Consider the following 22,693-nt stretch of genomic DNA (forward strand, 5'->3'; position numbering starts at 1 on the left):
TGACCTGAACCGAAGTCAGATGCTTAACTGATTGAACCACCCAGGTGCCCCTATTTTTTTTCCCCTTATACCCAAAGATGTACAACCTTTCATGGCAACCCATAAAAGACCTTCCTCCTTCTTTTTTTTTTTTTTTAATGTTTTTTTTGAAAGAGAGAGCATGAGTGGAGGAGGGGCAGAGAGAGAGGGAGACACAAAATCTGAAGCAGGCTCCAGGCTCTGAGCTGTCAGCACAGAGCCCAACGTGGGGCTCGAACTCACGAACCACGAGATCATGACCTGAGTCGAAGTTGGATGCCCAACCGACTGAGCCACCCAGGCACCCCGCTTCCTCCTTCTTTTTTAGAGACTTCTTGGTGATCCATTTTTATCACCTGGGTCCCTTGCTGGTACCATAGAGATGTCTTTTGCATCTCTGTGTAGATGGTTTTGTGCACAGGAGCAAGATTATCAGAAGAACCAATTCCCAGAAGTGAAATTGCTGGGCAAAAGTATCTTATGTGTTAAAGACTTTTGATGGCTGTTCTGAAAGTACTCTGTAACTAGGCTGTACCGATTAACACCTTGTATCCACAGGGCATTGGTATTCCTGTTTCCCAGAGTACTTGCCAGTGCTGAAATCATAAATCCTTTCAATATGCCACTATGATAAGTGAAAAATATTTCACAGCGAGTGAGGTTGAGCTTTTATTCTAAATGTTTTTGGGCCATTTGTTGTTCCCTCCATGCCATTAGTGCTGATTAGTGATATTTTGAGTTAATTTTTATATATGGTGTGAGGTAGGGGTCCAAGTCTTTGTCCTGTTTTGAGTTAATTTTTATATATGGTGTGAGGTAGGGGTCCAAGTCTTTGTCCTGTTTTGAGTTAATTTTTATATATGGTGTGAGGTAGGGCTCCAACTTCAGTCTTTTATGTGTGGATCTCCAGCTTCCCCAGCACTCTGTGTTGAAACAGCTGTCCTTTCCCCCACTGAATGGTGTTGACGTCTTTGTCAAAAATCATTTGAAGATGTATCTGAGGGTTTATTTCTGGGTTCTCTGTTCTATTCCATTGGTCCGTTTGTCTGTCTTTATGCCAGTACCACACTGTTTTCACTACTGTAGGTTTGTAGTGAGTTTTGTAATCAGGAAGTATAAGTCCTTCAGCTTTGTTCTTATTTTTTCAAATGTTCTCCCACCCCTTTCTCTCTCTCCTTCTTTTGGGACTCCCACAATGCATATATTGGCTGCTGGATGGGGCCCACAGGTTCCTTAACCTCTGTTTACTTTTCTTCAATCTTTGGTCTTTCTATTCCTCAGACTTGATACTCTCTGTATCCTGTCTTCTCGTTTGATGAGTCTTTCTGCTTGAATCTGCCTGGGAGTCCCTCTAGTGGATTTTTCATTTCAGGTACTGTATTTTTTAGCTCTAGAATTTTTTTTTTTTTTTTGGTGCTTTTCTTTGTTATTTTGGATTTTCTGTCTCTTTATGGATATTTCTGTTTTGCTCATAGCTTGCTTCCTTAAGGTTCATCGCATCATCTTTTAGTTCTTTGAGCATCTTTGAAACAGTTGCTTTAAAGTCGTTGTCTGGTGGATCTGCCATCATGTTACGTTCCTTCATTTCTTTCCTCTGAATGAGCAGTGCTTTCCTGCTTCTTTGTATGCCCTGTGATTTTTTTTCTTGAACACTGGACATTTGAGTCTAATGATGTGGTAACTCTGGAAATCATATCCTCCTCCCTCCCTGGATTTGCTGTTTTTTGTTATTAGTTTTGCTTATGTTTATTTAAAGTTTTTTTTTTTTTTTAACATTTATTCATTTTTTGAGAGACAGAGAGAGACAGTGTGAGCGGGGGAAAGACAGAGACAGAGGGAGACACAGAACCCAAAGCAGGCTCCAGGCTCTGAGCTGTCAGCACAGAGCCCAACGCAGGGCTCGAACTCACGGACTGTGAGATCGTGCCCTGAGCCGAAGTCGGACGCTTAACCAACTGAGCCACCCAGGCGCCCTGCTTGTGTTTATTTTAAATTGTTGTCTTTGTGCCAAGGATCAGCCTGACGTGTAAAGATACAGTCGCCACAGGTGTTTTCTGAGCCCTTCCCTGGATTTGAACACTCATTTTCTAATGTTTCCCATGTACACAGTTGTTTTTGAATGTCCTAGTCTTCGTGTCTGACTGCCACATGAGAAAAAGGAAAATGAAGGGAAGAGAAGCTCTTTAAACCCCTTGGAGGTCTCTGTAGCTGAAGGGGGAGGAGCTTGCACAGTGCAGGGAGGTACAACAACAATGATAACCCCCTCTTTGTACCTGTGTGATCACAAGCAGCGATCGGAACACAGATCCTCAGTGTCTTGAGGACAGGGTCGCTTATGGCCACCCTGGCTCCCATAGACTGTGAACAAGTCATTCCAGGAACACACAGGTGCCTGCCATGCGGCTGGGGGATGGGAAGGGGGTCGCTGCCACTGTGCTGAGAGCGGAAACTGATGAGCAAGTTAACCACAATTTAAGGTCTCAGCCTTCCGTAGACTCCAGGCTCCCAAATGGTTACATCACAGAGACAGACACCGAGGTACCCAACACCCCAATCAAGATGACACGGTGTTTGCAGTTTGCTTTTTTTTTTTTTAAATGTTTATTTATTATTGAGAGACAGAGACAGAGCATGAGCATGGGAGGTACAGAGAGAGAGGAGGAGACACAGAATCCGAAGCAGGATCCAGGTTCTGAACTGTCAGCACAGGCCCCGACGTGGGGCCTGAACTCACAAACCGTGAGATCGTGACCTGAGCCAAAGTCCAACACTTAACCGACTCAGCCACACAGGCGCCCCAGCAGTTTGCTTTTTTGATTAAAAATACGATCTGTACATCTTCCCTTTTGGATTAGTGCACATTTTTGTCAGGTCTTCTAGAGGAGAGCTCCAGAGCGTGGTGTAAGCTAGCAATGAGGAGCATGGACTCTGGAGTCATGTAGATTTGGGATCGGTTTCTGCTTGGACACCTGTCACCCTGTGTAGGGCCCCTTTCAGCCACGTAAGTCTTCACGTCTTCACCTTCGAAGTGAGGATGTTACCTGACTCAAAGCACTGTCTCAGCAGCTGAGTTCCTGAGATCCTTAAGAGCTCTTACAAGTCGGTTTTTTTTAAAAAGGGGAACAAGGCAGCAGAAAAACCGGCAAAGGATTTGGGTGGGCCGGCCACAGAAGAAACCAGGCCGTTTGTAGAGTCCGTGAATCTCTGAAAAGATGGCCAGCCTCACTCATGATCAAAGAGACGCACATCACAGCAACCATGAGATAAAAATTTTCAGCTATCAGATTGGCAGAGATTAAACGCTCATGATGCCTAACGTTGGCGAAGGTTCAGGGAAGCGGGCACTCTTGTCCATTGCTGGTGGGAGCGTAGACTGCCTCTGTATGTCTGGAGAGTGGCTTGGCCTGTTCGTTAAAATTGTAAACGTCCGTACCCTTTATGACAGGAGTTTTTCTTTAACAACTTATTCCGCCTACACAAGCGTGCGAGACGTGTGTGTCGTTGCGACATGCGATCACAGGGAACCGACCCCCGTGTCCAGGAGAAGTAGTTGTGATACAGTCACGCAGCGAAATGCCACGCAAGAGACATCAGGAACGGGAAGCTCTGGTCCTGAAAACGTGTTCGCAGTGGACTGGAGCGTCGCCAAAGGGAGACATCACGCAGACTCTCAGGCTCCTTCCAAGAAGACAAGCGCTCTGATTCCGTAATGCCACAGTTTCCTGGTGACTGTAGTTAATTGTCACAGCTAAGCCAGGGCCCTTTTTGTTATGTGCCGTAAGTGATCTTTCCAGCAGCTAGGCTTTATCGGACCACGTTATTCTGAGATGTTCCGTGGTCGTGTACCCGCCCGAGGGCAGGCGTGTGGCCATCCTGGTTATTGTTAAAAACTTCACACAGGCTAGAATCGGGAGCAGGCAAAAAGCCATCACCGAAATGGTGAGTGAGTTCTCTTTTTAGGTTGACCTGGAAGGAAGGGTGGGTGTTACTTAGGCGCTGAGGAGGGCTGGACCTCTTTTCATAGATTCGTGGACTCTACGAATGGCCTGTTTTTGTCTTCTGTGAATAGCGTGTTCATGCCCTTTGCTGGTTTTGGGGTTTTTTGGGGTTTTTTTTTGCTGGTCGGTTCCTCTTTTTAAAAAGAGTTCATTTATTCACCCAACAAACATTTCCTGAGCAGCGGCATTGTGGTCGGGGTGACTGATAATTACTTCAAAGCATCACAGAGGAGCTGTTGACGGCATTAGGATAGAAGCTTCCAAGGAGCAGGGACTCTGTTTGGTCCATGGCGTTATGAAAGTGCTGGGCACACAGTTGCTTAATGTATGGAATTTGCCACATGAATGCGCAAACGAATGAACGAACGTGTCGAGTCAGTCTCAACAGATAACGGAAAGACACTCACATTAGGAGAATTTGAGGAGAGTCCATTGGTAAAGGGACAGACACTTGTGTGGGGGCTGTAGGTGACCCACAAGGGACGGTGTACGAAGCCAGGCAGATGGGGAGGCATTGTCACAGCCCTAGGCTGCAGGGGAAGGGAGGGGAGAGGTTTCTGACCCTGTCCCCCGCCCACCCTGATGTCCCCACGAGCCAGGGGGGGTGGCAGAGAGCCCGGAGGCGGTCCACCAGGCTGCTTCGAACACAACTGGAGACGTTTGCCACAAACTCCCCGCGCCTGGAACATCACGTGCGTTGCATCAGACTCCACAAATAGTCCCGTGAGAGGCACAGCATCATCTACACTTTACGGCCGAGGAAACAGATTCGTTGGGTAACGACGCATTGGCAAAAGAATTCTCATTAGTTATGATTAGTAAGAGGCGAGCTACGATTCTAGGAAATTCCCAACACGTTCGTAAAGACTTGAGCCCAGGATGGGTCTCGGGGACTGTAGAGACGGCCGCGTGGCCGGGTGGCTGAGAGCCTGGGAGTCCTCAGCCGGACTGGGCGGGTGGGGCCGATTTACTTCTCTGGGCCTCATCTGTAAAATGGGATGATGCCCGTCTCTAGAGTGTTTGCGGGGATCGAAGGAGATAATGATGAGAGAATGGGGTGCCTGGTAGACTCCACTAACTAGTCGGTGTTATGGACGGAAAACCTCAAGCCACATACACTGTAGAAGAGTTAAGGCTTTGGAAACCCACCGGAATGAGAGTGCGTGTTTCCTCTTGGGTGGAGGAAAACGGTCGTTCTTTTTTCTGATATTTTTTTCCGATTTTGACCACGAATACATGTCACTCTGCTAGGAGACCAGGTTCCTCCCTCCCTCTCTTCTTTCCGCCCTCCCTCTCTTCATTTTATCCGGGGCCTCTCAGTGCCCTTCTGACTCAGTTTCCTGTGTTGGTCCCCAGCCCCCTGGCCTCACGCTCTGAGCGGCCAACACGGCCAGTGTCTGCAAGAGCAGAAGGGCCATGTTCCCCATCTGGAGTTCAGTGACCTGATCCACGCTGCCTGCAGACGCGGCCTCCCTCATGGGAGCCAAGGGAAGGTGTGGCCGGGGGGGGGGCGGCGGGGGGCGCCTAAGGCAGATATTTGGGTCTTCAGGGCTTTTAGACTTGGGTCCTAGTTTGGCTTGCTTTCTGATCCGACTTCTCACTGCTCAGCCTCTAGGAGCAGACACTTGCTCCTAGATAACGCGGTGTCTGATTAATATGTTGTATTAATATGTTGTTGTATTCATATGTGTGATAATCCTACAAAATGGGCTGTACTCCGCATCCTCCAGGTAAAAGGACTGAGGCACAAAGAGATGGAATAAATGAGGTCGAAATCACACGTTTGGGGGTGCCTGGCTGGCTCAGCCGGAAGCGCGTGTGACTCGTGATCTCAGGGTCATGGGTTTGAGCCCCACCTTGGGTGTGGAGATTACTAAAAAGAAAAAGGAAAAACAAAACAAAACAAGACACCTGCAAGGGGCACCTGGCTGGCTCAGTCAGTGGAGGATGCGACTCTTGATCTCGGGGTTGTGAGTTCGAGCCCCACGTTAGACATGAAGCCTACTTAAAAATTAAAAACAAAACAGGGGCCCCTGGGTGGCTTAGTCGGTTGAGCGTCTGGCTTCAGCTCAGGTCGTGATCTCACGGTTCGTGAGTTCGAGCCCCGCATTGGGCTCTCTGCTGTCCATGCAGAGCCCGCTTGGGATCCTCTGTCCCCTGCTCTCTGCCCCTCCCCCGCTTGCGCGCTCGCACTCTCTCAAAAATAAAATATTAAAAAAATTAAAACCAAAACAGAGAAACGAATGACACATTTGGTAATTGGCAGAGCCGTGGGAATTTGAGTCCTTCTGCCTTGAAATCCTGTACTTCCCTTTCTTTTCTCATGCTTTGTTTTTGGTTGGAGGGAGGAGACCTTTTTTGTTTGGTTTATTCTTTCCTGGATCCTTAAATGTTACATCAGTTTCAGGTATACAACAGTGATGTTGACAACCTTATGCTCTGCCAGCCCACCGTCCTTTCTCATACTTTCTGAATCCTTTGGGATCCTTGCTGGAGACTTAAACAGTTTTGATTTTCTCATTATAAAAGCAATCCTGAACTATACTCAGTATTAATTCAGTTATCATTACGATGATCCGAATTATCATTACGGATTATGATCGGAAATACGCGAAGTCGGAAGAACAGTTTCACATGGTCACAGCCACGCTGTCTGCATAAATTCGGACCTTGGGGCTTTTTTCCACGGAAGATTATAATACATGCCTTGTTCTACACGTTAGGAGTTCTTTGTAAACCTTATTTCCAACGGATGCCTAATAATCCCTCCGTTGGATATACCATCATTTCCTCCAACAATCCCCCCATTGTTGAATCTTCTCGTGGTTTCCGGTTCTCCGCTGTCAGCAGCGGTGCTGGGGAAGGACATCTTTTTATTCAGAACGGTGTTTTGTTTTTTTTCTGTTTGTCCTATTTCCTTAAGCTACTTTCTCAGAAGTGGAAATACTGGTTCAAAGACTGTTCACATTTTAAGTGTCTGCCTACATATTGCCCCACGGTTCCCCAGAGGGCGGCACCCAGCGTGAGTATTCGGAGGACACGTTCCTGGTCTAATGGTCTCTTGTTCTTTTCCTGAAGCCTCATAAAGAGGATGGCCCAGAGCGTGGTAGAAGTTATGGAAGACTCCAAGGGGAAGGTTCCGGAGAACCTCCTGGCCAACGGAGGTAGGTCGCTGGAATGTCCTTAGCCGGGGCTCTCCCAGCCGCTTGTAGCCCATCGGTGGCCCTGGCCGTGCTGAAATGTTACGAGCCCCCGCGGAGCGTCTGAGTTGACACGTCGGACAGGGCCGTGCTCGCTGTTTTGAGCCCAGCAGCACGACTGGTTTGAAGAGATGCCCCTGGGCACGTCTGTGGTCCAGCGGCGGCCTTTCTAAAGCCCCAGAACCTGGCGTTGCTTACCCTGTAGAAATCGGGAGGGAGAACGGGGTCGGTGGGGGCTAACGGTTGTTTGGCCTACCTGCCACGTCTATCAATTTGTGCTCTTATCCTGCGTGGAAAATTCCATCCGTTTCCCCCACCCCTCCCACCCCTGCCCCACCCATTTATCCCTGTCGCCACACTGGAAAATGCCTTGAGGGGCTGAGGAAAGCCTCCAACTTCAGTCTTCATTGTGCCCAGTAGCTACTCGAGAGAGACCAAAACTGCTCTGTGTCCTGTGTTCGCGTTTTGAACGTCCGTCTCCCCTGTGGTCCACTAGAGACCTTCGGATTCCGGAGACATTCAGGCCCCTTAATCGTGTACCGACTGAGTGCACTTACAATGTGCACGACAGAAACTCTGAGGCTTTGGGAACTTTAGAACTCCGTGCTGAAACTCCGTGGAGGTCGTTAAACGTGTGGCTGTATGCGTGCGCGGGTGCTGCACGTGTTATTCTGTATTTACCACTTCTGTCACTCGTTACACATCAGTTCGTGTTCACTGTCCCCTCTTGGGAACCCCATAAAAGGCCGTGTTATTTGCTTGCTTAACTGGACAAATGGGAACGCTCGTACTCCCCAACCTGAACTTGGCTTCGTGTGTTAACGCAGTGGAATAACCGCCCTCCCCTTATTACGTTGCAGGTTTGAAGGAAAAACTGAAATGTTTAAAGAGTAGGTTATGCGTTGTTTGCCGTGAGTGTGCCTGGTGTGATGCCCGCATGCCCCTGGGAAGGTGGATTCTCCCCTGGTCGTAGGGGTGCGGTGATGGGGTCACGGGGGATTTCTCGAGGAACACCCTGGCACCTTGGTCACCGTATCCGTACGACCCATCGCCGGTTTTGTTCCTCTTCCCTCCCTCTCGTGCCTGCCCTGCCTTTCCGCCCGAGCACTGCATGCCTCCAGGAGTGGGGAGTGCCCTGGCTCTCGAGTTCAAGGCGGACTTCTGCATCTTTCGGCTCGTGGTCTTCTACTCGCTTGGATGTCTGTCCTCAGTGTCCCCTCTCCTGCCCACCCTTGGAAGCCGGTTGCTTGGTGGACCCTGGCGGCTCAAATGTCAGGCTTAGCTTTGCGTGGCCCTGAGGGGGTTCGCTCGGCCAAGGACCCTTCTTCTCCTGAGCCTCCTGGGGGAGCCCCTGCGCCCCAACGGGCCACTCCTGGCTTCAGCGTTAGAAAGAAGGAGCCCTTTGCTTTGGGTTTTCTCCAACTGGCTCAAACTGGTGGAATTAAGGCCAGCCAACCCATTCGGGATGAGCACAAATCTTTACCAATTGGCACTTCTCCAAATACCTTTCCACATGCCATCCGTTTGTTTATGTGGAAATTTCTTGCTGGCGCTGATAAAAAATTATTTTGTTTCATTGATCAGCTGGACTTGTTTTCCAGCAGGTGGCTAGACCGAAGAGCTGACTTAAGGTAGAGAGCTCCTGTTCTGCATCAAAACCTGGTCTTTGAGGCACGAGGATTCGAGCTCACATTACAATAGCAGTCAGGAAAAAATAAAATAAATAAGTTAATAGCAATCAGGATGCTTATATTCTACTCAGAATTCACGTTACTTAGAACTAGAGGCCATCACTCCACTGTCCCCATCCCCAGTGCAGATGGCAGCTACTCTGAGGGCCACCTCTCATCTCGGGAGGAGGAAATTCAGCTTAAGATTTTTGTTTTTTAATGTTTTTATTTATTTTTGAGACAGAGAGAGACAGAGCATGAGCGGGGGAGGGGCGGAGAGAGAGAGGGAGCCACAGAATCCGAAGCGGGCTCCGGGCTCCGAGCCGTCGGCCCAGAGCCCAACGCGGGGCTCGAACCCGCGGACCGCGAGATCGTGACCCGGGCCGAAGTCGGCCGCTCCACCGACGGAGCCGCCCCGGCGCCCCGAAAATTCAGCTTTATCTGTTTACATAATCTGCTTCATTGTCTCCAGCTCCCCCACCCCCACCAGTGAATCGGGTCCCTGTGACTTCTGAGACCAGAGCTTCTAAGCCTTGTTCTGTAACCAGCCCTGTGCAAATAAAGGTCAAGGGCTCTACAGCAGTGTTCCTGCCAAGGACTCCTGACATTCACAATGTGTAAAGGCTCTGAAAAGTACTGCAGTCAAGACCTCTGTTCAGACTGACTTTGGCTCAGGTTTTCCTGATATCGTTTGGGCCGGGAAACCTTTTTCTTTTTCTTCTGCAGGACACCCACGGGACTAGCTACTGACACGATTAACTGGAAGGCTCAGTGTTGCCCCCAGTAGGTGGGGTTTAAGCCATCTCCCGGCGGGAGGGGGTGGGGCAGCGCTGCCCGGCCAGCCAGCAGCCGCAGCAGCCCTGGAGCGGTCAGACCTGGTCCTGGACCTTGGCAGGTCACCTGGCTGGGTCTTGGTGTTCTCACCTGTCAGTGGACTTCATCCCCTCGAGGGCTCCTAGCCTGGCTGCGGCATCTCGTGTTTCTGCTTGTCCTCCGCCCCCAACCGAGCTTTGAGGCTGGAAGGACAGGGATGCTTTGGATTGTAGCAGAAGCGGGGCAAGCACACCCCTGCCTGGCGCAGACCCTAGAATGTGACGGAAGTCACAAACACCTGGAGATCTGGCTGGCTGACCGGCAGCCCCTGTGGTCACGGGTCCTTCGTTCTGCCTGCCGGGAAGGCCTTGTTTGGGTTCTGATATGACATCACGGTTGCTCACGAGCTGCTGTTGACGGTCTGACCTCGACCTTGGCCAACAGCCCCAGCCCTGAGTTGCTCCCTCGGAGGCCAGGCCTCTCTGACCCCAGCCAGGGGAGGGGAGGCGGTTCTTCCCTGGGCAGGCAGAAGGCTGCCGTATTGGAAGGATGGGCAGACCCAAGGGGGCCGTGGCTTTTTGAGACGGAGGACCGGCCTCAGACCATGTTGTCACCAGAGGTGATGGGTGTGGACGGCATGTGGCCGGCGTTCGTGGCCCTCGCCAGGGCTCCGTGAGTGGGATCGGCTGCCCCAGAGGGAGTCGAGAAGACCTTCTGGTTTTGCCTCTGACTGCAACCCACCCCCCCATAATTCATATGCTTGTTCGGTTCCTCCCTGGCCCGCGCCCTTGCACAAATCGTTCCCTGCTGGAGTGTGGCAGTTCCCAAACCCATATTAATACCAGATTTATCCCCACATCTGTACTAGCTTGAAGTGTCATAACACAATACCACAGACTGGGGTTGGCGGGGGGGGGGGGGGGGGGGGCGGTGCTTACACAGCAGCCACTTACCTCCCGCAGTTCTGGAAGCTGGAAGTCCAAGGTCAAGGTGCCGGGAGGTTGGTTCCTTTGCTGCGTCCTTGGTGTGAGCCCATGGGGAGGGGGAGAGAGAGAGAGCGATCTCTGGCGTCTCTCCTTACAAGGACGCTTGTCCTATCGGATCAGGGCCCCACCTTGGTGCCTGTCGTCTGTTCCGGCACCGTGGGAATCTGAAGGCCGTCTTCTAGGTGCGACTGGCCCAGACGCATCAGCATGTGGTTCTTGCGCAGATGGGCCACGAGCCCCCTGCTCCCCCGCAGGGGAGCTGTGACCTGACGGTGGGCGGGCCGCGCGGGACCGTGGTCCTTCACGTGCTCCGCGGTCACCGTCTCATCTCGTAGTGGGTGTTAGTTAGGTAACTACCCTGTGCCCATCCCCTCACCTCTAAGGTGGGGAAGATAACAGTACTTAATAGGGTTGAAAGCTCGGTTGAATGAGGTAATTCCTGTGTCCTGGCCAAGGTGGGCAGTCAGCGTCCCCCACCCTCACGGCTGTCATGGGCGGCGACGGCGTCCTTATATAAGGCGCTTTCAACTTCCTGTGCGCTCGTACCTCTGCCGCCAGGGCTGGGTCGCTCCTCCGAGCCCCGTTTCATTTCCACGTGGCTCCTGGGGAGTCGCCTGCGGTCATTATCAGCCTCCAACTTGCCCCTGGTTGAGCCCACCTCCTCTCCCCTCTGCCCCGTCCCATGCTGCCCGGCTTAATGCATGTCCCCTCCCTCCACCTGGCCTCCTTGGTGGCCCATGGTGCCTGCACCCTGCTGGGCCGGCCCTCCCTTTTCTGCGCCCAGAGCTGTGGCCCCTCTTAGCTGCGCCTTCTTGTCTCCCACGCCTGCACCTCTCTCCCGCAAAGCCCCCAGAAACCCCAGCGTGTGCGTGCCCTTGACTGGCCGCGTAGCCGCTGGATGCTTGGTGTCCCGGCCCGCTCGGTGACCTCTTCAGCCCCGCTGTTGGAGTCGACGTGGGGCCGATCTCTGGCACATCATGGGGGGCTCCGTAGCTGCGCCCCAGTGTCTTGCTCGCCACAGGGAGAAAGTGCGGGCGCCGCCTTCCATGACCCTGCCCTGGCCCTCCTGCTCCACCGGGTTGTCCCAGAGATTCCCATGCCCCACACAGGATGTCCCCCAGGCGCCCTCCGCTAACACCCAGCGCCCTCCCCCGCTGGCCACATGGCAAACTCGGGTCACCTCCAGCTCCCCTGTGCCGCCCTCCGTGCCCTCCCTGGGGGCTAGACACCGTCTCTCCCACCCTTAGCAAGCACCCTGATACACTCTGTTGCCGCTCACTGTGGTGTGACGTTTGCCTGGCTGTCTCTCTAAGAAACTGAGCACCTTGAAATTAGGGGGTGTGGTCTGTTCCTCCCCTCAGGGTAGCGCGCTGACGTTCAGCGTAAGTGACTGACCTTCGAGTGAGCAAAAGTGTCCCTTTTATCCGCCCAAGGACGTACTGGGAAGGGCAGGCGTGCACGTATCCCGGGGTGAGAATCTAGCATAGGAAGGCTGGTCTTGCACAGGCTCACGGGATCCTGGGGGGCTGTGTCAGCATCGCATAGGCTGACCTGACTTACTGGAAGGAGAATGGGCTGGGTGTCTCCAGCAGCTGGCCCCCGGGAGCCCTCCCTAAGTGTGCATGGAGCTGATCTGGAAAGGAGGCGCTCGGAGAGCCGTGTGGCCTCCTTTCCCTGCCCCATTTCTCAGGTCAGGAGACTGAGGTGCAAAGGGACTTAGATGCTAATGTGCTCGAGGCCCCGGGTCTCGGGATCAGCCCAGGGCCACTCAGTGTGTCTTGTCTGACCTCAAACTCCAGAGCTCCTTCCTCCGCCCGTCCGCCCGCGGCTGATTAGGGAACTAGAAACCTCCCGAGGGCGGCAGGTTCAGGTTTGTTTCTGGAGAAAGTAAGGGGAGAAGGGACACGTGGTGAGAAAACACCGACTTCGTCTACTCCCTGTACATAGACTCTTATATAAAGGACATACAGTGACCAGGGCACCCCCACCCCGGGTGGTAAAAACAGCAGTCGCAGCTTCTAGGATTTTGCCAGGGTTCGACACGCCTTCTTTAAAACAGACCACGTGTGTGGAAATCCACTCCGTCCAGGGCTTGGACGAGGGAGGCGAGAAGGCAGCTCGCCCTGAGGGCAGGCGGCACCCTAACTGGCTCTGTGGTCTTGGAGGGTTGGCTGGAGGCTCTCTGGCGAGTCTTATCTTGGAGGTACTTCAAAACAGAACAATAACCCAGCAGGGGTGTGTGTCCTACACAGCAGGAAAAGACGGGGAATCAGCCCGGCCCTCAGAAGCTCTCCTCTTGGGAGAGCGGGATCTCCCCACTGCACATCTCTGGGAGAGAGTTTGGGGTGCAGGAGTGCGCCGGGTCCAGCGGCCCTGGGGCTGGTGGCGGGCTTTCCAGAGGGGCTGTGGGTGCTGCTGCGGGTCCTTGCCGAAGGCCAGCCCGCTGCCTCGGTGTCCTGCTCCCCCGGGGACAGTGTTTTCCCAGGGCCCCCAGCCTGCCCTCCAGCTTCTCTCGGTTCAAGGGGGGACGCTTGGCCCGGGGGTGTGGCAACCTTGGTCTCCACCAGATGGGGAGAGCCCCGCTCACTTGTTGAAATGTGTTTCTTCCAGTCGACTTAACATCCTTCGTGACCCACTTTGAGTGGGACATGGCCAAATATCCTGCGAAGCAGCCGCTGGTGTGCGTAGTGGATACTCTAGCAAAGGTAAGAGAAGGGCCTTCGCGTAGGGGACAGTGAAACTTCGGTGACCGGGGATAGCTGACCATCTGGGGTGGATCTGCATTGGTGTCTGGACCCTGGTGATGCAAAGAGGAACTTTCTGGGAGGCCAGAGCCAGGAGGCTGGGTGGGGTCCCCTTCCCACCTGCCTCCTGCCAGCCCTGACCAGGCCCGGTGCCTTTCTGAGGTGTGGCCTTCCATGCCCTGGGCAAGGATAGGGGCTTTTGCGTTTCAAGGCGGGCACCTGCCCTCCCTGCACCTCCTCTGGCCCTGTCACCCGGCAGGCGGCTGCACCTTACAGGACACTCCCCTGACCTGCTCTTGAGCCCCCAGTGCGGTGAGCCCGGACCCCGGTGTCCCTTTGGCACACCCCTCCTGCTCTTTGCTGATGGGAGCCTAACCCCCCCACCCCCACCCCCCACCCCCGAGTGTTTACCTGACGAAAACTATCTGCTTCTGTGGAGAGTCTGGCCCAGGAGCCCTAAGTCCTGGGAGGCGTTGATGGAAGGCATCCCCAGGGGCCCAGGCTCCTGCTCTGAGGGGCCTGTGACACAAGGGAGGCCCGTGAGTGCCGCACCCCTGATCCCACCAGTCCGGTAAGCGATGGCCTCCAGCTGTCACTTCATAAATAAAAGCCCGGTGGCACAGGTCTCTGGGACATGGTGGGGGTCTCGCGGCCTTGTTGACTCCTGCTTGTCTCGCTGAGGGTGAGCGCTGATTGTCTGTCCCCCTCCCTCCACCATAAACTGAGTCCCTGAAAGGGCAGGTCTCTTCCTGGAGTGGCCGGGAGAGAGAGTCTCAGCCAGGCCAGGAACAAAGCCTTCCTGTTGTCTCCTCAGAGCCCAGCGCCACCCAGGTGTGTCTGGGCAGGTCAGGCGGAGGAGATGGGCCCCTGGGACCCTGCGTTCTCCTCACAGCTCGCTGGTGCCCGGCCTGTGTCTCTGGGAACTCGGGTGGGGCCAGAAGGCTCCGGAATCTGGGTGCGGTTGCTTCACCACTCTTACATCACAGAGGTCCCGGCCCCTCCTGCGACAATTGGGCAGTGGTTCTGGAAAGCCCTCTGAGGGGGGGCTGCCCAGAGCACCTGTGCCAGGTGTGGCTTCCCGGAGGTATTGTGCACCTCTGTCACCAGCCCAGAAGCACCCCGTAGTTTGTGGGGCTGGCCGCACCCCGCGTTGCGCTAACGAGGCCAGGCTGAGCCGGGCGGGGCGCTCAGGCCACTCTCTGAGTCCGCTCGGGACAATGCTCGCTGGCCTGGCTGTCCCAGGGACGCCAGACGGTGATGAGGGCCCCCCGGAACACATCAGGGCGTCCGCTGAGAGGGGGCGAGCAGAGCCGTTGCAGAGGACAGGACTCAGCTTCTCTCTAGTCCCGAGACCCCGAAGGGTGACTCCGGCAGGAGAGCAGGGGTGGGAGGAGGGCACGGGTTTTGACAGCCCTGCCTGTGTGCCCAGAACACACGAGGCTCTTCCTTCTCGCATCCTCCGGTCTCAGGTGGGGAAGCTGGCCGAGAGGTTAGGTGACCCGGGATGGGCATGCGGGTCTTGGCTGGGCTGTGTGTGTGTGTGTGTGTGTGTGTGTGTGTGTGTGTGTGTGTGAGACTCAGCTTCACAAGGAAGCCCTGGGCCGTCTCCACTGCAGGGAACCAGCTCTTTGAGGCTGGCTGGGCAGAAGCAATGAGGATTGGCTCCCTGAGGTTGTCCTGCAACAGGACCACGTGTGTGATGCCCGCAGCCCTGGTTTAGGTCTGTTCCTCCAGCGGGGGCCTAAATCTGTTAAGTAGAGACATCCTGGTCAAAGGAACTCCCTGCACAGAAAGACCCTCAGGGAGGCGAAAGCCGCTGGGCCGCTGGGCGTCGAGGAACACTTTCTGGGTGTCCCGGCAGGTGTCCCAGCCTGGGAGGAGCCCCGTGCTGACATGGCCAGGGCCAGGCCTCCGGACCCTCCCAACGGCTGGGAACTGAGCCCACCTGCTTCCCTTAAGGGAAGAGGCTCAAGGGTGGGGAGGGCTTCGCCCCCTTCCGGTCCCGCACGCGGCACGTGGCGGCCCGTCCTGTCACCTGGGCAGGCGCCCAGCCCGGGGCTCTGTCGGTCTCCGCAGGCCGGGTCACGCCGCGGTTTCACAAAAGCCCCCAGATGTCACCAGTGTAACACGGCAAAGCGTTTATTCTTTCACTGCGCACGCGTCCAGCCCAGGGTGGGGTGGCTCCGGGCCAACCCCCTCGGGGCGCTGGTTGCTCGTGTCTGCACCCCCCCCGAAACATCCCCGGGTTCTGCGGGGCAGTCCCACGAGGCCCCCAAGGCTGCCGGCGGGCACGGCTGCCGAGCGGTGGGCAGTGCCGGCCAGCCACACGCCCGGGAGCCCCCCTCGGCCGATCGCATGCCCTCCGCGGTGCCCGTGCAGCGGCCCGTCCCCGGGGTTGCGGAGACGGGCGGGACCCGGCCCCGCTGGAGGAGCTCGGTCTGGTGGAGGCGGGCCTCGCCTTGGGGACTGGCCCGCTCTGCGGATTCTGTGAGCCCGCGGCCATGCCGGGGCCCCGAGCTCAGAGAGGTTCAGAACCCGACCGCCAGCTCACGGGCAGACACGCAGGGAACTGGCATCCGGTTTGGGCCTGGCCAGTTCCAAAGCCCTGCCCCCTCCCACCGTCCGTTGGTTTCCAAACGCTCTTCTGCGGGGTTTCACTGGCTTGCGGTGAAACCAGGAGAGAAGGGAAGATGGAAGATTTTTTTTTTTAGTTCGATTTTTTTCCTTTAAAAACATAGATGTCATTGAATTAATTTATTGTAATTAGAGAGAGAGCATGGGGACAGGGGTGGTGAGGGGCGGGACTTGATCCCTCGACCCTGGGATCACGATCCGAGCCGAAGTCAAGAGTCAGATGCTCGCCACCCAGTCCCCCTAATACATATGTATATGATTTTAAAAATCAAGGTCTGTGCATTTGACCTGTGTCCGTTTCTTGGTTACAGTGGTGCATTAATGTTATGTAAGATGTCACTAACGGGGGAAACTGGTACGTGGGATCTCTGTGTCCTATTTTTGTAAATTTTGTAATTTCCCATGAGTCTGTCTGTCATCACCTAAAAGGAAAAGGTTTGAAAAGAGATTGTCAAAAAATTATCAATCTTATTTTGAAAGTCAAACATATCACGATGTAAAGATCAAAACGTTGAAGGCTTGCCATGACGTGTCCCCCCTCCCCTTCCTCTCCCATTAACTTTTGCAAGTTTATTTATTTATCTTGAGAGCAAGAGAGCACGAGTGAGTGGGGGAGGAGGAGAGAGGGAGAGGGAGAGAGAGAGAGAGATTGAGAGATAGAGAGAATCCCAAGCAGGCCCTGAGCTGTCAGCACAGAGTCCGACACGGGGGCTTGAACTCACGGAGACTGGGAGATCACGACCTGAGCCGAAGTCAAGAGTGGGACGCTTAACCGGCTGAGCCAGCCGGCTGCCCCCTCTCGCTTTGAAACGCCCTACAGGTGACCAGGGTTTAACAGCTGCAAGTGGATCCTTCCATCTATATACGAAACCTCTGTGTTTCAACTCAGAACTGTTCGTGCCCTCAGATTGCCTCCGTTTCCTCGTCTAATGACTCTGGGGGGTCTTCCGGGTCACAGCGGAGTGCTGACATGTCGCGTTTGTTGGCGTGGTGCCCGCACGGGCACTTGTACACCGCCGGGTGGGGGGGTCACAGAACGTGGGGCTGAGAAGAGAGTTGGGAGGACTGTGTGCCATCTGTGTCGGGAGCTGTGGGGGTTGGCCCTGCACCCCACCGCGTGCCCATGTGCGGGAATCTACTGCCATCATTTTGACGGCCGCTCGGTTCTCCATCACGTGGGGCACCATACTTTGTTGAACCAACTCTGTAGTCATGGACCCCACCGAGCCCTGGAGGGTGGCTGTGGTCGTTTTAACAGCTACTGTGTTTCGAGGGCTTCCGGGGAGGTGGGCCTTGGCCGGCATTTGCCTTTCGGTGTTTGGACCCCTTGGGGAGGACGTTATCACTCTGCCCGGGGACATGGGGCATCTGAGGCCAGGCGGCCAGAAAGCAGGAGAGGGAGGCCGTGGGCCCGGGCTCGTCCTGTGTCCCCTCTTTCCCCGGCCTGCTGCGGGAGGGGGTCCGCGACTCGCTCCCTGAAACTTGAGAACAGGGGGTGTCCTTAGTGCCCAGCGGGTGACCTGCCTCCGGGCTGAAAGGAACCTTCCTACCTGCGAAGAACGGAAGGGGCTGCTGGGCCCATCTGAGCCTGGGGACCCGGCGCTGGTCGGGACTGAGCCATCACGTGGGTCCCCATAGAAGCCAGGTCGGGGGTCACCCAGGCTGGCCTGGCGGCCCACGAAGGGCTTGAAATCAGAAGGTTCAGCTCACTGAGTGATCCCGGCAGAGCCACTCGTGTCTCGGGCCTCGGTACCCGCAAAGTGGGGACAGGAGTCCCTTCCCTGCTCCCCTCAGGCTGCTGGTAGGGCCAGACGATGGCACGTGTGGGAGAGCAGCAGGGGCAAAAACGTGAGGATTCCTGACACGGATTCCTAAGTGCACCGTGAACAGCGTATGCCCGTTTTGGAAAGTTTGGCCGACTCTCGAAACTCTCTTGCTTTTCCACACAGCAGCTGGCACAAATCGAGACCGACCTGAAGTCCCGAACGGCCGCCTACAACACCCTGAAGACAAACCTGGAGAACCTGGAGAAGAAATCCATGTGAGTGGCCACACGGCTGGAACCGGGCCAGGGCAGGGGCCCGGCTGGGGCAGGAGCGGGCCTTTCAGGTCACTGGGTGAGCCAGGGTCTGTACCCTCATCTGAGAGAGAGACGAGCCGGGCAGGCGGACACAGGGCACGCCTGCCTCTCCAGGAGGTGTGTGCAGGGAGAGGAGAGGAGAGACCCCGGTGCACATCACCGGAGGAAAGGCTGAAGCAGGGAGGGGGCCTGTGCCCGGAGAGGAATCCGATGCTGGCCCTCCCCTGCCTCCCCTTCCTCTCCCACCCTCGCCGGTTTCCCGAGAATACCTAGGCTGTGCCCCAAGATCTTTCTTTACAGAGGACCTTCCCCGCCGAGGCAGTGGGGGACCAGACTGTCAGAGCCTGGCCCTTTGTGAGAGCCCCCCAAGAGCAGTGGGTTCTGCAGCCCAGAGCAGAGCAACCCCAGGGACTCCGGTGCCTTCTCCACTCAGCTGAAGGACCACCTCGTGAGGGAGAGGAAGCAGACTGCTTGGCCCAGCAGTCACGAGGCACCAAGACGGCAGGAGGTGTCTGGAGGAAAGCATAAGCCCAGGGTTGTGAAGGCAGCAATGATCTCGTAAGGTAGTGAGCGCCCTGTTGTTGGAGGCATGTAAGAAAAAGCCAGATGAGCTCCTGCCAGGAAGTGTGGAAGTTGCTCCTGAATGGGGCTGAGTTGGCACGGAGGACCTTCCCAGTCTCCCCAGATTCTGGATCTGATTCTGTTGACAGTTCTCTGCAGATACTCCAGAGAAGGGAAGTACCCAGGGGAGGTCAGAACCGGCTGTCCTCTCGTTCGGCCATTCCTCTGAATAGCTCACCCTCTCATTTCCGCCTCTCCCTTCGGATGGCCACTGGGCCAGCCGTCTTGTGAACGAGGCAAATGGTGCCTTAGTGGAAAATGGAAAACCAAAAAGGGAGGGACGCACCTTGACTGGAAATGGCCAGTGGTGGCGGCCTTTGTGTCAGAACTAAATGGGCGTCACCTGAGTTTTGCCTCCTCCTTGGCCCTACGGAGGGGTGAGGATGGGAAAAGGGCAGGGTGCCGATGGCAGAGAGCCCTAAATGGTGACCTTGGCGTAGGTCAGTCATGGCATTGACCATCTGCCTGCCTCATTGCATCACCGAACTGTGGGCTCCTTGAGAATTGTCTGGGGCTTAGCAAACATCTGGTGCGGCCTCTTCAGTCGACCAGTGAAGGAGCCGTCCACTGAGTCACAGCAGCATTGGTCTGTCCAGAGTGTTTGCTGAGGGAAGGAGAGGGAAGGGGAGGGCAGGGGAGGGCAGGGGAGGGAAGAGAAGGGAAAGGGAGGAAAAGGGAGGATAAGGCTGTTCTTTACCTCCTTGTCCGTTATTCCTGTCTTTTTTTTTCAATTTATTTATTTTGAGAGAGAGAGTGCAAGTGGGGGAAGGGCAGAGAGAGAGAGGGAGAGAGAGAGAGAGAGAGAGAGAGAGGATCCCAAGCAGGCTCCACGCTGTCAGCACAGAGCCCAATGCAGGGCTCGAACTCACGAACCGTGAGATCAAGAGATCAAGAGTCTGATGCTCAACCGACTGAGCCCCCCCAGGTGCCCCCCTTTTTCTTCTTTTGATAAACGTTTATTAAGCACCTACCATACCCTCAGCCTTTATGCCAGGCCCTAAAGATGCAAAGCAGAATAAAAGGTCATTTCTGCACTTGGAGAGCTCACAATTGTTCACTCAACAAACATTTACAGAAAATCTGCTTTGTGCAGGGAGTAGTACAGGCATAACCCAGACAGATAGGACCTGACGGGTGGGACGGTGATGTGGAAACGCCAAGGTAGGAGGTACAGGCCCTGTGCCCTCGGAGAGGGTCCTAAGGGACTTAGCAGTGACGGCGCAGGTAGGAGAGGTGAGGTCGGAGGGGGGCATTGTACCTGAGGCTTTGGCCTTGGCCGAGTGCTTGAGAGCCATTCACCAGGGAGACGTCCTGTGCTGCACTGATACCCTGGCTGGGTGCTGAGGCTGTAGACGGTCTCCGTAGCTCTACCTTGGCTCGTCTGCTGATACAATAGCCTTGAACCGGGTGCTAAAAATACCACGACCTCGATGTAGACCGGGTTCCACTGGGCACGATGAAAGCTATTTCAGGTGAAGGGCCCCTGGCGGCTGGACCTGTGAGGCGTGAAAAGTGACACGGACCTCTCTCTGGTCCCTGTGTCTGCTCAGGACAGCCCGACGCTCGAGTAACTCAAGCTGCCTGCCCCCCCGCCCCCCTCCCCCGCGGTCCCCTCCCAACAGCCGGTGGCTCGCACCGGGGGCAGTGCAGGCGACGGAGGTGTTGAACTCAGCCACCCCTCGGTGACTGTGACGGGGCCTCAGGCCCTGCCAGCCACAGCAGGTCTGGCCACCAGAACTGGGGGGTCAGGGACACACTCAGCCCAGGGCCCTGGCACTCCCGGGGCGGGGGGGGGAGACATCTGAGCCCTGCCTGTCTCCTGCCTGCCCTCCGGTCCCCGGGCCCGCGTGCTGGTGGGTGTACGGGGTGGGGGGAGGGGGTCCATGCGGCCCAGAAGCCCAGGCCCACGCTGCCTCCCTCCGCCTTTCTCCTGATCACACCCCCTTTGTCCCGCACGGATTCAGGGGAAACCTCTTCACTCGGACGCTGAGCGATATTGTGAGCAAGGAAGACTTCGTGTTGGATTCCGAGTATCTTGTCACACTTCTGGTCATCGTGCCCAAGTAAGTGGCCTGGGAAGGTGGGTGGTGCGGGGCCTCAGCCCGTGTTGGTGATCCCGGAAGGAAACCGGCCTGCCCGACGGAGAGGAAGGAGAGCCCCCCCCCCCAACGGCCTGGCCCCCAGGAGCACTAAATGGGAGTTGCGTGGGCCGGCACGGGAGCAGGGGGACAGCACCTGCGGTGGGACGCAGTGACAGAAGCAGCCGTTTCTTGAGCGCTCGAGGCGTGCCTGCCACACGCCTCACTCTCAACAAACCCCGGGCTGCTGTTACTCCCTTGTCCTGAGGCCAGAGAGGTCAGCTGGCTTGCCCGAGGCCACACAGGGCCGGGACTAGAAAGTTCCGACACAGTCACACGGGCCCTCTGCGGGGTCCCGGGCCCTCACGGGGAGGCTGGGGCCGGGATGGGGCTGGGCAGGAGATTCTCGGTGCCCATGGCAGGGCCTCGGGGGGTGGGGGGCACTCCGGCCCAGGCCTGCTCACTCCAGTCCTTTGGGAAGAGGGGTATACAGGGTCCCAAATACTTGGGACGCCCCGAAGTTTTTAAGCAGAAATCACTGAATGATCCCGTATCCTCGCAGACCAAGCTACGCGCAATGGCAAAAAACCTACGAATCCCTCTCGGACATGGTGGTCCCTCGGTCGACTAAGTAAGTGAGACCCCAACTTGGCACCCGGCCACCAAGCGTGCCGGAAGGTGTGAGGACCCTCGGCCCGCCCCACTCGCTCTCACAAGAGTCCCTTGGCCTGGAGCTCCTTTGCAGCCGCACACCCGGCCCCATGCCAGACTCTCTCCATCTTTTAAAATGCGGTTTCCCTGCCCCCTCCTCCAGGAAGCCCTCTCTGGCTGCCTCCTGGCAGAGGACCCCCCCCCCCCCCCCCCCCCCCACTCAGTGCACTCTGCGGTGCCTTCTCAGCCCAGGTCATTCTTCCCCGCCTGAGGGTCAAGCAAGGGCCTGGCTCTGATGGCCACAGGGCGGGAACAGGGGAGGAAGGCATTCTCAGCGTCCGGCCTCCTGGGGTCAGAGCAGGAGTGGCCAATGAGGCCTGGGAAGGTGGCAGGAGAAGGTTCACAAACCGTGAGTGACTCCCACGCATCTGGGGAGACCAGCATCTCAGGGCCGCACGCAGCAGCAGGAAAGGCTCTCACGATGCAGTACTGAGCAGGGGAAGCAAGTTCTTTTACTTTAGCTCTAGAAACAGACACAACTAAACCGCACGCGATCTGGGCACACGCAGGTGCCCAGTAGAGCCGTGGAGGTGTGTGGGCATGGGAAACGTGGTGACCTGGGGGCACAGCGCGACGTGCACCCAGGGAGGGCCACGGGAGGGGGGGGGTCTGCCGTATGAGAATTGCTTTAGGTCTTAAATGGGGCGGCTGAGACACAGGTATTTGTTATTCTCTATACCTTTTCACACGTCTGAAATGGCTGGTCCTTGAAAAAAATTTTAATGTTCACTTCGTTTTGAGAGAGAGAGACAGAGCATGATCAGGAGAGGGGCACAGAGAGAGAGGGAGACACAGGCTCCAGGCTCTGAACTGTCGGCACAGAGCCCGACGCGGGGCTCGAACTCACAAACCGCGAGGTCATGCCCTGAGCTGAAGTCGGACGCGTAACCGACTGAGCCACTCAGGCGTCCCGCGAATGGTTTGTCATTTTAAAAGATTTGGCGGGTGAGTCTTGGCCAGACATGCCAATTCACCTGCTTCCTAGGGCACCGTGGCGAGAGGGAGGGTGGCCCCTGCCCAAGTCCATCTCGGCCCGGAGGCGTCTGGCTGGGGGTACCTGCTGCAGGGCGGCTCTTCCAGGGTCACAACTCACTGGAGGTAGCAGTTAGGAGCTGAGTTGAGGGGTGCAGGGAACAGGAC

General features: G+C 55.9%; 1 protein-coding gene and 1 long non-coding RNA gene across 10 annotated transcripts in view; one reads left to right on the forward strand and one right to left on the reverse strand.

Annotated features, from left to right (window-relative positions):
- The window catches only part of ATP6V1C2 (ATPase H+ transporting V1 subunit C2), a 60,985-nt gene that overhangs the window by 20,508 nt on the left and 17,784 nt on the right, over positions 1–22,693 (forward strand). For 7 of the 9 annotated variants that reach the window (XM_058682535.1, XM_058682531.1, XM_058682536.1 and 4 more), the window contains exons 4-9: positions 7,095–7,180; positions 8,077–8,106; positions 13,296–13,390; positions 18,013–18,104; positions 20,729–20,827; positions 21,405–21,473. In XM_058682535.1, the coding sequence (XP_058538518.1) occupies positions 7,095–7,180; positions 8,077–8,106; positions 13,296–13,390; positions 18,013–18,104; positions 20,729–20,827; positions 21,405–21,473 (471 nt within the window). The remainder of the gene's footprint in view (positions 1–7,094; positions 7,181–8,076; positions 8,107–13,295; positions 13,391–18,012; positions 18,105–20,728; positions 20,828–21,404; positions 21,474–22,693) is intronic. The other 2 variants (XM_058682534.1, XM_058682537.1) reach the window with 1 other exon arrangement.
- Positions 12,620–14,364, reverse strand: LOC131484356 (uncharacterized). Its single transcript, XR_009248184.1, has 3 exons — positions 13,841–14,364; positions 13,238–13,482; positions 12,620–12,929 (listed from the first exon to the last, which is right to left on the reverse strand). It is a non-coding gene; the product is annotated as an uncharacterized LOC131484356 (long non-coding RNA).

The sequence above is a fragment of the Neofelis nebulosa genome, chromosome 9 (genome assembly GCF_028018385.1).
Source record: "Neofelis nebulosa isolate mNeoNeb1 chromosome 9, mNeoNeb1.pri, whole genome shotgun sequence".
NCBI lineage: Eukaryota > Metazoa > Chordata > Mammalia > Carnivora > Felidae > Neofelis > Neofelis nebulosa.